The sequence below is a fragment of the Mastigoproctus giganteus genome, chromosome 1 (assembly GCF_048544385.1).
Source record: "Mastigoproctus giganteus isolate SK-2022 chromosome 1, ASM4854438v1, whole genome shotgun sequence".
Lineage (NCBI taxonomy): Eukaryota > Metazoa > Arthropoda > Arachnida > Uropygi > Thelyphonidae > Mastigoproctus > Mastigoproctus giganteus.
In genome coordinates, this window is record NC_143575.1 from 209,133,859 (window position 1) to 209,150,454 (window position 16,596).

The 16,596-nt window shown below is 37.8% G+C and overlaps 1 protein-coding gene across 3 annotated transcripts in view; it reads right to left on the bottom strand.

The window, feature by feature from the left end:
- Cpr (Cytochrome P450 reductase) overlaps positions 1 to 16,596 on the bottom strand; it is a 211,896-nt gene that overhangs the window by 24,213 nt on the left and 171,087 nt on the right. For all 3 annotated transcript variants that reach the window (XM_090384146.1, XM_090384156.1, XM_090384163.1), the window contains exon 12: positions 4,806 to 5,070. In XM_090384146.1, coding sequence (XP_090240272.1) covers positions 4,806 to 5,070 — 265 coding nt within the window. The remainder of the gene's footprint in view (positions 1 to 4,805; positions 5,071 to 16,596) is intronic.

Here is a 16,596-nt window from a genome sequence, read left to right on the forward strand (position 1 = left end):
GGAGCAGATAGAAAGGTCAATGGCAGAAAACGTACGGGTAGGCATGTGGACGAAGTTGTTACTTCCCGCATTCAGAAGAGAGATCATTGTCCGTGAGCATATGCTCTATGACTCATCCTCTTCCATTGATGTTAGCATTACCCCACAGGGTGTAATATCCATTGAAATCCCCAAGAATTAGGACAGGGGAAGGCAGCTGCATAATCAGTTCATCAAGGTCTCTCTGGGAGATAACAGCCCCATGTGGCAAATAAATCAAACAGACTGTTAATAAAAACTGAACCGTAAGGCAAATTGCTACTGCTTCTAAGTTAGTGGAGAGTGTCACAGGTTGGAATGGGGTCTGGTTGCCCACAAGGATTGCAACTCCCCCATGGGCAGGTCCATACCCAATTTTGTCCTTAAGTATGATCGTAATATTATTAAATGATGAGTTTTCATTTGCTTTCAGATGTTTCCTGCAAGCAAAAGCAAATTGGCTCATGCTTTTGCAGGAGGGTCTTGATGTCATCAGTATTTTGCTGGAATCCAGGGCAATTCCACTGTAGGAATCTAGCATTATTTTGACTTGGTGGATCCATCAGGTGGCTTCCAAGGTGCTGAGGGCTTACTTTCGTCAGACTTGGAGGTTTATCTTTTTTGAGGAAATATGGATGCTGTCCTGTGTCCATTTATTCCTCTGCAAAGAGTTCCAAGACTGGATTATCTTGTACCTCCTTCTCTTTGACATCCATATTTTCTTGCGATTCAGGAGATACTTCAGGCTTTTTATTCTTTTCTCCAGCACTTGCTTTTGTTATTGATAGAACATTTGGAGGTACCGATATGGGAGTGGAAGTTGATTGATCAATGGAGGTTTTTGTGAGTTTAAGAGGTAACGTGTGATGGGAGTGAATGACTCTTTTGGAGGGATGGTCATTTCTGTTTAGGTTCTGATAGAACATCTCCCTGCTACCGTCTGTGCATATGTAGTTTTGTTTATATTTATAGGTTTCACTGCTTTTATCACCTCCTGATATGATATATGTTCAGCTCTGCTTTAAGCCATTGCATTTCTTTTTCTTCTTTCCACCTCTGGCATGCTCGTGAGTAGGCTAAGTGTTCACCTTGGCAGTTAATACAGGTAGGTTTTGTAGCTGAACATGATGCTGTTTCGTGGTCCTTTGCAGCACATCGAGTGCATTCAAGGGCTCCACAGCAGGCTAATTGCAAGTGTCCATATTTTTGGCACTTGAAGCACCATAAGGGATTTGGTACATATGAAAGCATGGGACAGCTGATATGGCCTGCTTTGACCTCATTAGGAGACATCAGGGAATTAAATGCCACGATGTTTCTAGTGGGAACAAGTTTCCCATTTCTATGTGCAGATATTCTTTTATCTGCAATCACTCCCTGTGATTTTAATTCAGAGCAGATTTCCTCCTCAGTAACTTCAAAAAAGGTCCCACTCTGAAATGACACCTCTAGATGAATTGAGTATTCTATGAGGTGTCACAGTAATTGGCATTCCTCCAATGGATGTAGCTCGGAGTGCCTGTCATTTTTAATTTCAATTAAGGTCTCCAGAACAAAGCTTCTTAACTGATTTAGGGGAGACTGCTAACCCCTCTAAACCTTCTGAATAAAAAAAAGGGCAACATTTTCCAATAGGTTTCTCTGTTTTGGAATGAATAATTAGAAATCATAGGATAGGCCCTGATGGTACTTCAGTTCGAAGTCTCTTGGCTGCGTTAGCATTTTCTGTTTCATCATCTGTTTTTTCATACAGGGACCACGTTGTGGCCCCTAAAACGAGTTTATTCATAATAGCTTTTAATATGGTTCAGTGCCCAAGCTCCCCACCCACCACGGAACCCAAAAGGACGCCCACTACCCAGCAAGCAATAAATGCGCTCGGGAGTGGAACACCAGGGCTACTCAGACACCATACCTGCACAGCCGCCAGCCTGAATCCTGTCCCTCGGACCATGTGAGTACGGGCATGGCATTGACATGGTTGACCCTTGTAGGCAAACCCACTAGCCAACTGATCCCAGCCAGGCCATCCAGGACCACCTGTCTTGTTGAAGCAGGGGCCAAAGTGGTATGTTGAAGCTAGGCCCCTCAACCACCAGGATCCCCCTTTCCAAGTTTCCACAGGTTGCAGCACACAGCAAACAAGCCGAATTCCTATAATGATAGCCTGGAATCTAGGATGTGGGCATTGGATCCCAGTGATGCTAATCTGGAGGACCAGCAGCATCACTACTGGGAGGTCCCCTCACAATGTACAGGTGCCCATATCGCGGGGCAATCAGGTGGATATTTTAATTTTTAAGAGGTTTTTTTTTTTTTTTTTTTTTTTGTGCATAGGGTCAAGCGAGCACAAAAATGTTAGAGAGGGTTAAAAATGACTGGTAAAAGAACTTTGTACCCCATTGATGGGTACTACAAACAAATGTAACAAAAAAAAAAAAAAGACTACATTAGAAAGGAAGAGAAAAATTATAACAGTTAGGGTGGATTGAAGTAATTATAACATTTATAATAGTTAAATGAACACTATTATGGTGTAGTTCAAATGTAACACCCTATTAATATCACTTTTTTAAAGAGAAAATTGGTTTTGACTTATGGCACCATTTCTACAAGCATAAGCTGCCATAAGTTAGAACTGGCAGTACTGAAATTTTTGTCAGAAAAAAAAAATAAATAAAAATAAATAAATAAAATAATGATAAACATAAAGTAAATCTTTTAATGTGATTTACAATTAAATGAAATTTTTGTGCATAATTAATGCAAGTTAACGTCAATAAATAATTACAGATGTTTGTTATCAATATCCATTTTTATATTAAACTTTTTGTTGTACTAAAATTTTTTTAAAGTTTATTTAATATGAATTAATATGTTTATTAAACATATTAATTAAAGTTTAATTAAATTATGAATTAAAGTTTATTTAATATGAATATGTTATAACTGACAAGTTAGTCAAAATATGAAGTTCGTTGCATTACATTTCAAGTGCATTAGTATTTTTGCTGTCAACTTTTCCAGGAAATTTTTCAATCCAGGATTGAATACCACAGGATTTAGTCAATATGGACTGAAAAGGGCAAAGATATTTTTGTCTTTCTTCTCACTATGACTGAAATAATCAGCCTCCAGTGAAGGTTGCTTGAAAGAAATATCTGGTTTTTCTTCTGTCAAATTGCAAGAAAAAGTTCTAAAAGTAGAGCAGTTTCCCCTTCAAGCTGATTAAAAATCCGTAGCTGCATATTTGCACAAGGAAGCAGCTAACATGTTAGCAAATAAAATGCACACTGTTTATTGTGATCACTTCAAAACTCATCTAAAGTGATAATAATAACTGATGGAACAAGAAAGCAGTTGTTCATCATTGTTTACTGATGAATAGCAGAAATATGTATGGAAATTAACAGAAATAAAAAGTGAAAGTGAACAGAAAGAAAACACGAAAAGCAATATAAAATACTTTGATCGTTCACTATTTCTTCAAGAGAGCCATCAACAGATATGAAACTATCATAATGTTTCTGTAAATCCACACAAACCATTAAAAATAAATAAAAAATATTAAAATCAAGAATTAGAAGAGGATTAAGGTTGTACTGTAAAACAGTCTGACTGACAGGAGTGTAGATACAGTACTTTTTTTCACAGAGTACTGGTGATACCATATGAGCTATACAAAGCAAAATCAGTAAATACTCATGTGTTGTAGTTCGATAACAAACTAGGACATTATGAAATAACTTCCACTGCACGTGTGTAAACTGCAATAAAGCAATAACATAAACCAAAGTTTGTTTGTTTGGTTTTTTTTTTAGGAGCATTAGCAACTAAGGCCATATTGCTCCAGGATATGCGGTGGTCATTCCCTGACCTTTCCGCATCCTCCGTATTTGGTAGTGACGGGCTCAAACTCAGGTCTAATCAAGAAGCGTGTGCTACGCACTGCTACTCCTTCCCACCTGGCTACAGAGGCGCTTAATAAACCAAAATGATGATTACAATAAATGGCATTTTTTTCTATGTATTTGTATATGTCTGATCAGGACTTCATAAAAGTGATAACATTATTCAAATGATAATGTTATCCATGCTTGCAATAAACAGCATGCACTGTAGTAATAATTGACGATTTAAACAAAAAGCAACAACTTTAATCTATGAACCGAGAACACAGTTTCTGCACATCCACCTATTGCCCATTCATTCCTCCAATTAGCACATGACAGCAAACATAATATCCAGTTCTTCACCCACAATATACTGCATGTTCATAGCCTATGTGACATATGATAAAAAGAAATAATAATTGCCTGATTTCTATTGATTCAATTTTAATGAAATTTGGAAAGGCTTGATAAATCATTCTAAAAGGTCCAAATATGCAATTTCATGACAATCCATCTACTGAGATGGAAATTATTATAGGCAGACAGATGGACAAAGAAATAATAATTGCCAGATTTTTATTGATCCAATTTTAATGAAATTTGGGATGGTTCCACAAACATTTCTGAAAGAGCCAAATATAAAATTTTTACAAAAACCCAACTACTAGGGGTCATGTTATTATATGCAGATGGACATGGTGAAAACAAGAGGCACTTTAACTTTATGCACATATACTAATACACCTTAAAGGGGTTTAGAGGAATCCCCCCTCCTTTTAAATTAAGAGTACTCATCTGATGTTTCAGTAAATCCTACATAAATGCAATTTAAGGATATCTGAAGTAAGAAGTTCTACTTAATTATTATATACCAAATAATTAGCAAATGAGTACCTTCTTGTTTTAGATAATGTCTTTCCTGAATAAAGCTCCTGAATGGTGCTATTCCAGTACCTGGCCCTACCATAACAACAGGAGTTTGAGGTTTGCTAGGAAGCCTAAACTGAGATCTGCGTACATAGATTGGTACTGTAGGCTTGTTTCCATTATCCACAGTCTTGAAAGAGAGATAATCTGTAGCAACTCCTCGATTAATACGTCCTGTTAATGTTTGGTAGTCCACTAATACAGCTGTAATATGGATAGATGTAGGGTGAAGCTAGAGAAAAAAAATAAATAGGAATAAGTTAAAAGTTCATGATTTTTATAAAAGAGCAAAATAAAATAGTGGTTATAATGATTCACATTAGCATTAGCATTAGTAGAGGCATTTGATGCAAGAAAGCAAGCTTATGCAGCATCAGCCAAAAAAAAAAAAAAAAACCCACTTCCACTTCACCCATCTGTTCGTTCAAAATACCTGTCCAGCTGAGCCTTAAACTTATTTAGGCTATCAACCTCCACCACAAGGGATGGAAGTCTGTTCCACCAACCAACCACCCGCTGGCTAAAGGCAAATTTCCGCACGTCTATCCTACATCTGTCTTTCCTCAATTTGAATTTATGCCCTCTCAGGTGATTTTTCTGAGCTAGAGGAAGAATCCCATCAGCATTGAGCATGCTTAAACCATTCAAGGCTTTATACACCTCTATCAGATCACCTCGCTGGTGCTTAGTCTCCAGACACTGTAATTTGCAAAACTTAAGCCTTTCTTCGTAAGAGCACCCCTTTGTTCCATTCACTAATCTTGTTGCCCTTCTCTGTACTCGTTCCAGCAGCTCTACATCCTTCTTGAAATGAGGCCTCCAGACCTGTATACAGTACTCTAGGTGTGGCCTGACCATCGCCTTATACAATGGAATAATCACCTCCTTATCCCTGCTGGAAAAATTCCTGTATATCATTGACAATACTCCATGAGCTACTCTTGCAGCCCTTCTGCACTGCTCAGAGAACTTCATATCTGCCTGCACAACCACCCCCAAGTCCCTTTCATTCTCTACCACTGTCAGTGTAGTACCACAGAGTTGATACGTTGCTCTGGGGTTGCTGTTTCCCATGTGTAGTACTTTACATTTATCAATGTTAAACTTCATTTGCCACCTCTCAGCCCATCTGCTCAACCTTTCCAGATCCTGTTGCAGCAGCATAGTGTCAGTAGTGTCCTTGACAACCCTGCCAACCTTTGTATCGTCTGCAAACTTGGACATTAAGCCTGATATACCATCATCAATATCATTTATAAATACAGAAAACAATAATGGACCCAACACTGAGCCCTGAGGGACTCCACTAATAACATCAGTCCACGATGAGCAGTGTCCATTGATTACCACTCTCTGTCTTCTCCCCCTCAACCACCCCTTTATCCATAGCAGCAATTTGCCTCCAATGTCACACTGCTCCAATTTGTGTAGCAGTCTTCCATGTGCAACAGTATCAAAAGCCTTTCTAAGATCCAAGTATATAATATCAAAGTTATTCCCTGCATCCAGTTCTTTTGTGACTGCATCATAGTATTCAATCAAGTTGGTCAGGCAAGACTTCCCCTTAACAAAACCATGCTGTGTCTGAGCTATAACTGAAGTCTTGTCTAAATGATCCTGCAGTGCTTCTTTAACCAGTGCCTCCATTAATTTTCCTGGAACAGAAGTTAAGCTCACAGGTCTATAATTACTTGTGTCAGCCTTTGATCCTCCTTTGTGAATTGGGGTCACATTTGCACATTTCCAGTCTATGGGTACCTCCCCTGAGTCCAAGGAAGCTCTCATAATTATGGCTAAGGGTTTGCTTACTTCCTTTGCTGCCTCCTTTAATATAACTGGATAGATCCCATCCACCCCGGGTGCCTTTCTTGTGTTTATCTTCAACAGTTTCTCCTCCACTTTACTCCCAGTTATTTCAAGATTCTGTAGCTTACTGCTAGAGTTGAATACACCTCTGGCATTCCCCTCGCTGAATAACTCCTCATGTGTGAATGTCGATGCAAAATATTCATTTAGTTTGTTAGCTACCTGAGCAGGATCATCAACACTTGACCCATCAATATCAAGTGGACCAATCTGATTCACCCCCTTCCTTCTAGAGTTTACATAAGTAAAGAACTCTTTGCTGTTTTTCTTTGCATCCCTTGCCAAGGATTTCTCGTAATCTGCCTTCGCCTGCCTAACCTCCTTTGTAACTTGGTTGCATATCAACTTGTATCTATCATAGGCTTCTGTGTCATGTGTTAATTTGTATGTATCCCATGCATTTTTCTTCTCTGCCATATGCCTCATTAGTTCATCCGACATCCATTTTGGCCTAAACCTTGAACAATATTTCTTAGTTGGTATGTAAAGCCTAGTAGCTTCCAAGATAAGTTCTTTGAATGCTTCCCATTTTGAATTTGCTGTTGGTAACATCATCAGTTGGTCCCACTGTATAGAATTTAAATACTGTCTCAGTCCATCGTAGTCGCCTTTACGGAAGCAATAACCCTTCCCTTTACCCCTAATGGTAGTTACCTCTTTGAGTAAATCCCACTTCAGCACACTGTGATCACTGCCACCTAGTGGTTCATTTATCTGCAGATTCTTAATGCATGAAGAATCACTGCTGATAATCAAATCAAGAGTATTACTCCCTCTAGTTGCCTCCCGAACATGCTGATGTAGAAAACAATCATCCAATAAATCCACAAAAGTCCTGCTAGTGTGTGAGTAACCAGCCCCCAAATTCCAGTCAATATCTGGGAAATTAAAATCCCCCATTATAAGACTCTGATTTACTGGCCCACTCTATTTCTCCGAACAGTTTCTTATTATACTCATCAGAGTCATTAGGCCTATAGCACACTCCTACTCTCAATTTTGATCTCCCAATGTTTATGTCACACCAAACTGACTCCACACTGCACTGTCCAGCGATGTCGACTGGCTTCACTTCCTTTACCAATCTATGTACGCTGACAACAGCCCAGTGTGAATCAACGTAAGCATGGATTGGGATATGTCATCTACACCAAACAGAGAAACAGCCATCTGTGACAAAACTGGGCAAATATTAGTGTGTTAGATGATATAGTACTACTACTTAACTGCTACTTTAAAGGGTTTTTTTTTTTTTTTTTTTGCTTCATTTATTATTTTTATTTATTTATTTATTTATTTATTTATTTATGTTATTTTCAATCCAATAGTGTTGGATAATGCAAAACCATGAGGTTTCACAACCTGGTTGAAGTTGATAATACAAAATTACTTGAATTAACCACAATAATGCAGCCACATCACTCAAATTAAAACATTCATAAACAAATTTTCTTAACAAAACTAAACACTTATATATTTAAACTAACTTAACCTTATTGTAACAATAAATACAAATACAATACAATACACAACAACAACAGTTGTTGCTGGCTAAATTCCAATTTAGTCATTAATGTAAAATACCTATAAATGTATGTAATTATACAATGCATACACTTCCCAGCTTACACAACACTCGACTTACAGAAATTTGACTTTACGTAAGTTTTTGCTAGCAGTTGCAAACTTAAAAAAATCATGGAAATGTATTTTGTATCCCATAGGAATCGTGATGGAGGTATTGTAAATGGAGGTATCTTGAAAATATCTCCATTTACAATACCATTGTTTTTTTGGTAATTCATTCCAAGACTTCGGAAGTTGAAATTTTCGCTATATAACTAAGCTATTTATCTCTATAAAAGAAAATTTTTATAATGGAAATTGCACTACACTTTCATCATTATCATATATTCCATTACAATAATCAATTTTGAATGCCTTTGTGATATTTTTCTAAAGCACATTTCTGGAGGTCACTACCATAAAACAATAAAAACAATTTGTACTTTCTGGTTTATTGGGCTTTTCTGTTAGCGCAATCTATTATAAACTAGTAGTAAACTCGATCTTATTGCATTTGCAATAATACCGATAAATGGAATTCTGTGGTTTTTTTATATTATGGTATTATGTTGAAATGTTCCCCTTCACTGAAATCTTCAATCATATAAAAAACAAATTTTCAAAATCTTCTCTTCATTCCTATTTACTCAATACAGTGGTGAAGGGAAAGGGACCAATGGAAAGTGCAAGTGCTGGCAGTGCTAGGAAACAAAACAAAATTGATTTAGAAATGAAGATGTTAAAGGACCAATGCATTTAAGATCAACAGAACAGCATTCAGATGCTATATCGAAGATGGAAAAGCTACATGGAAGGAAAATCAGATTCAGAAGTAAGTGCCACTGAGTCCAATGGCTATTCAAGCAAAAGCAAGAAGTATTTATGAAGATATTAAGGATAAGTACAGCGAAACCCAAGCCAAGTTCATGGCAAGCAATGGGTGGTTTAATAGGTTCAAGAATCACGCTGGTTTCCAAAATATTAAAGTATGTGGTGAAGTCGCTAGTGCCGATTCTGCAGCTGCAGAGAAATTTTGTGATGTGTTGGGAAAAACCTCTAAAATCTCCACAGCCCTAAACTTCCACAGTGGCATGCTTATCAGCTGGAGAGTTAATTCTAGCAACAATGCTCGAAAGGTAAAACTTGCTGAAGTTATGCCTGCCTCCTCTCTCTTTTTGTAATTTTGTAATTTTTCCTGCGCATAAGATAAAAAAATTGAATAAATAATTCTATTTACATGTTCATCGAACATTTCTTTTTTGCTTCAATCAAATTTGCAAGTGCTGCATAAGCAAATAGGGAAATTCCAACTTACATAAAATTCAGACTTACATAGGGTTCCACAGAATGCAACCCTTACTAAAGTCAAGGACTTGCTGTACATGAAATGTAGATGTATTTTTTTCGCATTTTTGTAAACATGTACCTGTCTGACCAACTTATCTATGTCCCCAGTACATTAGTATTAGTATTAGTAATGGCCGTACGGTGCAAGAAAGCCTATGGCTTATGCTGCACCAGCCAAAAAAAAAAAAAAAAAACTAATAAAACAGTGATAAAAATAATAAAATAAAATAATAATTAATAAAAGAAAAAGGAAATTAAACATATCATCCTATGCGCTTCCCTCACCCAAAGGTACTATCCAGATGACCTTTGAATTTCCCCAAACTGTCAGCCTCTACCACCCATGTAGGCAACTTATTCCAGTAATTTATAACTAGCTGGCTAAAATAAAACTTCCTGCAGTCCAATCTAAACATTTCCCCACATACCTTGAAATTATGTCCCCTAGTTCTAGCATCATTTATAATCTTGAAAATTTCATCCTCAATCATTTTACTGATGCCTCTCAGAGCCTTAAACACCTCAATCAAATCTCCTCTAAGGTGCCTAGTTTCCAAACTCTGCAACACACATATTCGAAGTCTTTCTTCATAAGGACGCCCTTTTGCTGAACTCACCAGGCGAGTTACCCGGCATTGCACCTTTTCAAGAAGCTTGATGTCTTTCTTTAGGTGCGGTCTACATACTTGAACACAGTATTCCAAGTGTGGTCTAACAAAAGCCTTATATAATGGGATTATCAAGTTCCTATCTCTACTTGCAAAAGTTCGATAGATCATCGATAGGACACCATGGGCCTTCCTTGCAACTGTTTACAATGCTCAGAGAATTTCATGTCTGACCGTATCGTAACGCCCAAGTCCCTTTCCTCCAGTACTGGGTTTAGTTGAACTCAACCAAGTGAATAAGTCACTTTGGGATTACAGTTTCTCAGGTGTAATACCTTACACTTTGTTGGATTAAAGCATAGCTGCCATTTTTCTGACCATTCCTGAAGTCTATCTAGGTCTCTCTGAAGAAGCTTAGCTTGACAGTGATCATTAACTACTCTACCAATTTTAACATCATCTGCAAATTTAGACATCACGCCCTCTATCCCTTCATCGATGTCGTTTATGAAAATTAAAAACAACAGTGGTCCTAATACTGATCCTTGGGGAACCCCACTTCTTTCGTCAAACCAATCTGAGGAACAGCTGTTTATCACAATCCTCTGCCTCCTGCCCTGAATCCATCCTGCTATCCACCTAAGGATTTTCCCAGTGATATGGCTTATACATATACATATTTTCCCAGTGATATGGCTTATACATATCAGTATAAGCCATATGGCCCAAAGAAATCCAAAGCTTCTGCTGCACCAGCCAAAAATATAAATAATAAATAATAAAAATATAATAATAATAAATGACTTCCCCTCCTTGCACAGCTGTCAGTCTCAACTAGCCAGGGAAACAACTTATCCCAGTAACCAACAATCTGCAGGCTAAAAGAAAACTTTGTGCAATCCAATCTAAACATCTTCCTCTGTAATTTTAATTATGGTCCCTAGTTCTAAAATCATTTATAAGAGTGAAAATTTTGTTCTCACTCATTTTGCTTTCTCCTCTAAAATGTGCCTAGTTACCTAACCCTGAACCCCACATATTCAAAGGCTTTCTTCATGTTGACACCCCTTTGCCAATCTCACCAAGTGTACTGCGTGTCTTTGGACCCTTTCAAGAAGCTTGATGCCATTCTTTAGGTGCAGCCTCCATACTTAAACACAGCACTGCAACACCCCATCTCTAATAAGCAAATGTATGATATCACATAAACGGGACACCATGGACGTTCCTTGCCACCCTGTCTATAATGCTCAGGGAACTTCATGTCTGAAGGTATCATAACTCCTAAATCCCTTTCTTCCTCCATTGTTTTTAATTCAATTCCTTCAGTATATAAGTTTTTTTAGGGTTGCTGTTGCCCAAGTGCAAGACCTTGCATTTTGCTATATTAAAACTTAGCTGCCACTTTTCTAACCATCCCTGAAGTCTAAGTTGTTGTGAAGAAGCAACTGCTTGGCACTAATCATTAACTATTCTACCAATTGTAACATCATAAGCAGACCTACAGATTCAAGGTTTGTAAATGTGTCTCCTATTCACAAAGGGGAAAGGGTAATATTAAAAATTTAGACCTGTAAGCCCAATTTCTGTTCCATAGAAAATAATGGAGTCAGTAGTTAAAGAAGTATTGCAGGATCACTTTAACAGGAATTAAATTATGCAGAAATCACAGCATGGATATGTTAAGGGGGATCCTGTCTGAACAATATGGTTTGGTATTATGATGCAGTAACAAATTAACTGGATGCAAATAATAATTTTGACATACAAGGGACGATCATTTAATTCACGGACTGGTACATGATTTTACATTTGCCGCGTGAATTTTCCATAACTGCTGCAGGGCACTCTCCCTGATCGCTACTGAGCAGACTGTGTGTGCATACCAGTACTTGTTGAGCTAGTTTTGTGTGAAGATTTTTTTTTATCCTCATTTCAGTTTTGAAGTTTTTTTGATCATAGTTTTAAAGCAAGTATCATGTCAGACATACAGACTGAACAGTGATATGTGATTTTTCATTGTGTCAGATGGGGCTTAAATGCATTGGAAACAGTTAAAGAGATGAATGAAGCGTATGGTTATGAATGTCTTGGTAGGACAGCCATATTCCAGTGTGAAGTAGTTTCTCCGTCAAGACAATGCCAGGCTCCATATGGCTAATATTGTGCAGGAAGTGGTCACTACCATAGGTGCCGAGGTTCTGACACTCCCCTTATTTTTCAGACTTAGGCCTATGTGATTTCTTCGTTTCCATATTGAAAGAAAGCTCCAAAAGGCAAGCATTTTTCACCCAACACAATGTGTCACAGAGCCACAACAGAAGCACTTTGCAGTCTTTCGAAAAATGGTTTGCAAGAAGCATTTAATGCATGGGTATGACAGTGGAAAAAGTGTGTAAAGTTCAAGGGAGAGTATGTCCAGAAGGAGAAATCCACAGAAGATTCAGATAATGACAATTAAGTTAAGATCTTTCACCAGTTCATGGATTAAATGATCATTCCACAAATATTCAGATTTCAGTAAAGCTTTTGACATTGTTCCACACAAAAGACTGCTGTACAAATTGGGGCAGTGTAGCATTAGGGTCAAATTACTATGAAAAAGGGATGGTTCATTGCCAGAGGATGGTTATAAAGGGGCAATGCTCTTCTTAGACTAATGCTTATTAGAGGAGTTCTCAGAATTCAGTGATAGGCACCTTACTGTTCACAGTATTTATTAATGATCTGATGAAGGCATATCAAGCTTATTGCCTAAGTTTGAAAATAATACAAAGGTAGGCAAGATAACTGTCAGATTTTTATTTGCTCAATTTTCATTGAATTATTTGAAATGGCTCGACAAATATTTTTAAAAGGTTCAAATATATAAAATTTCACAAAAATCCATCAACTGGGAGTTGAGTTGTTATGTGCAAGTGGATAGACTGAAGGTCGATGAAGACAATCGGTTGTGTGTGAATTAAACATAATTATTAGAGGGATGAAGAATTGAGGTCACATGGTTTTTTTTCTGGCTGATGCTATATAAGATTGCTTCCTTGCATTATTTCCCACCACTACTACCATTGCTAATAATAAGATAAAGCTGACCTGCCAGTATCCTACTTTTCTTCTACCCTTGTACTGATGATCTTGGTCATATACCTCCTATTCTCAATACACTCCACTTATTGCCTCCTGTGGTCTTCTCTCAAAAGGATTCCAGAAGAATTTTGAACAATCTTGATGCCACGAAAGATCCAGGTCATGATGGTATTTCTCAACTTGCACTCTAAACCTGTGCATCTGAGGTTACTCCTGTTCTGTTTGTTGTTGTTTTGTTTGGTAGTTGTTGGCGCATCGGCTTCTGTGGCCATAGTGCACCTCCCAAGGTTTTTGCAGTACTTTGATCCAAGCCCGAGGCGGGAATCGAACCCGCGACCTTTGGGTTGCCAGGCAGGCACTTTACCCACCTGGCTAGCCCGGTCGGCTCTCCTGTTCTGTTTTGCCTTTTTACACTCTCATATTCCACTGACGTTTTTCCTTCTGTTTGGAAATATGCTCCTATCCAGCTAGTTCCTAAAATGGGTAACAAATCCATCCCATTCAATTATCATCCTGTTGCTCTTACTTTTACTCTTTCTAAAGTAATGGATTTTGATTTGATTTGATTTTTGTGGCACAAAAACAGCAAGGTTACAGTGTGCCATGAAAACTAAAGTAATGAAGAAATCCATTAATTGCCAACTCTTAAGCTATCTTGAAGCTTTCCTTCTGACCAATGATTGATAATACTGATTCTGTTGGTGTCAGTCCACTGATAATGGCTCACGTTACCCATCTATGAACAAATTCAGTGAAAAAGTTTGGTGAAACTCAAGCAGTAGCTCTTGACATTTCAAAGGCTGGATCTTTCGTGGCATCAAGATTGTTCAAAATTCTTCTGGAATCCTTTTGAGAGAAGACCACAGGAGGCAATAAGTGGAGTGTACTGAGAATAAGAGGTATATGGCCAAGATTGTGTTTGGCATAAAGGTCTCCTAAACAAGCTTCCACCACATGGATTTCAGACTGCTTTTTGCAATTGGGTATCTAGTTTTCTCTCTAACCACTCACTGTAAGCAATAGCTCTGTCTGGTAGATAGCTCTCTGTCTTATAACTTTTCTACTAATGCGGTGTTCACAAAGGTTCAGTTCTTTCTCCCACTCTTTTCCCTCCTGTATATTAATGACTTTCTTCCACTAACTAGAAATCCTATCCATAGTTTTGCAGTTGACAGCCCATTACGTTCTACTATCCAGTTTGAGAAAACCTGCCCTGCATACAAACAGATTCATCTTCACAAATGTCCACCACCAGTTCTCCAAGTAATTCCTCAGTGAGGCAATGATAACTTAGTTAATTTCATTTCTAAAACTCAGTCCAGTCGTATATCTTCCAAAAGGAGTCTACTGCTCCTATTCTTATCTTTGATGACATTCAGATCACTAGACAAGATCATATATCCCCATTAGGAATTACTCTAATTTCCAATCTCACTTGGCACAAGCAAATCATGCATATTGCTTCTCAGCATCTGAAAAAACTACTGGGTTTTCTCTTTTGCTCTACTTCTCTTCTAAACAATTTCTTACTCTGTACAAATCTCAAATCCACCATGGAATACTGTTCCTACATCTGGGATGGTGCTCCCACGATCTCCCCCTCCCTCTCTTTCAGGCTTCTAGACTATTCAAAAGAGGGCAGTCAGGCTAGTTCATGATCTATCTCTTACAAAGTCTCTCCACTCTATCTCATAGAAATTCTGTTTGTCCTGCATGCCTTTTCCATAGATACTTCCATGGGCACTGTTCCCTCTCTCTCTCTTCTTCCAAACTAGTCTGAACACGTCACAACCAGTCAGAATCCATTTACTGTCCAACTTGAAACTCATAGAACCAACTTGTCTTCTTCCTCATTTATCACTTCAACTTCAGTTTTCTGGAACAACCTTAGTTCATATGCATCATGTATTTCCTGAAAATTAAAATATACAGAAATTCAAGTCTAATGCCAACAAGTATTGCCTATCTTTTCAACCTTCAACACACACATGGTACTAAGTACTATAGGTTCTAATACCTTTCATGTTTGGGGTTTTCATTAAACAAACAAAAAAAAAAAAAAACACTTGCAGCTACCCACCACCAATGACAAGTCTGCATCTGAATGGCATTATTGGACCATTATTTACTGGTAGCAAGAAGAGGTCATACCCACTATTAGTAAGTGGTCATAATTTTTTGACTTGGAAACACCATGAAAAAAGTTGCCCTTTCTGATGAATCACATTTCCTACTATGGATATAATAGGAAATGTGATTCATCAGAAAGGGCAACTTTTTTGTTTGTATCCTCCATAGTAGGATACAGTTTGTTGCTGTATCCTTCTACTATGGAGGATACAGCAACAAACTGAAGAAGGAAATCACTCCAATGTCCTGGTCCAACAGAAGCAGGCAGGTAGTAGCAGTGTTAGTATGGAGATGTTATTTCCTAAGAATCAATTAAAGCCCTCATATCCCTAGATTGCACTCTGAATACTAAAAACTACCTATATGGTTGACCAACTGTGTTTGATCAGATACGCCCCTTCGTGGTGATTGTCTTCCTAGATAGCACAGGTGTATTTCAGCAGGATAATATGCCTTACCACGTTGCCAGTACTATTAGAGGGTGATTTGCCAAACATGAAAGTGACTTCTAGGTGCTACCTTGGCCATTAAATTCACCAATATGAATCCCAAAAGCCCATCTCTGGGATTACATAGACAGATCCGATGTTTGGATACACAGACTACTGCAGATCTATGGAGAGAATCCTGGAGATATGGCATAACATACCTCCTGCAATGTTCAGAGGCCTTACAGAGTGGCAGTGGTATTGGCAGCAAGAAGAGGTCAATACCTATTATGTGGTAGATAGTCATAATATTTTGACTTGATTGATTTCATGCAAGTATATACTAAAATAAAGCATAATAATAAAAAAAAAAAAAAAAACATACTGATTTGCAGGACATTAGAATTTTACAATCATTTTCTATTTCTTCACACCTAGCCATTTTATGCAAGTCAAATGGTCACTGGTGAATGCCAGTGCTCTACGACTAGTTTACAGAGCTGTAATTTGCAAGAGCAGCTCACACTAAGTTATGAAGTTTACTGAGTAAGTGACAATGCTAAAAGAGAGAAACGATACCTATTTTTGCATGGATCAACACTCCTTGGCAAGCACGTACAATTATGCACAATAAAGAATATAGCTCATATACAGAGCTGCATGACTATTATGGAGACAAAAACAAAACCTGGCCATCTTATGTATGAGAAATTCATGAATATTTCA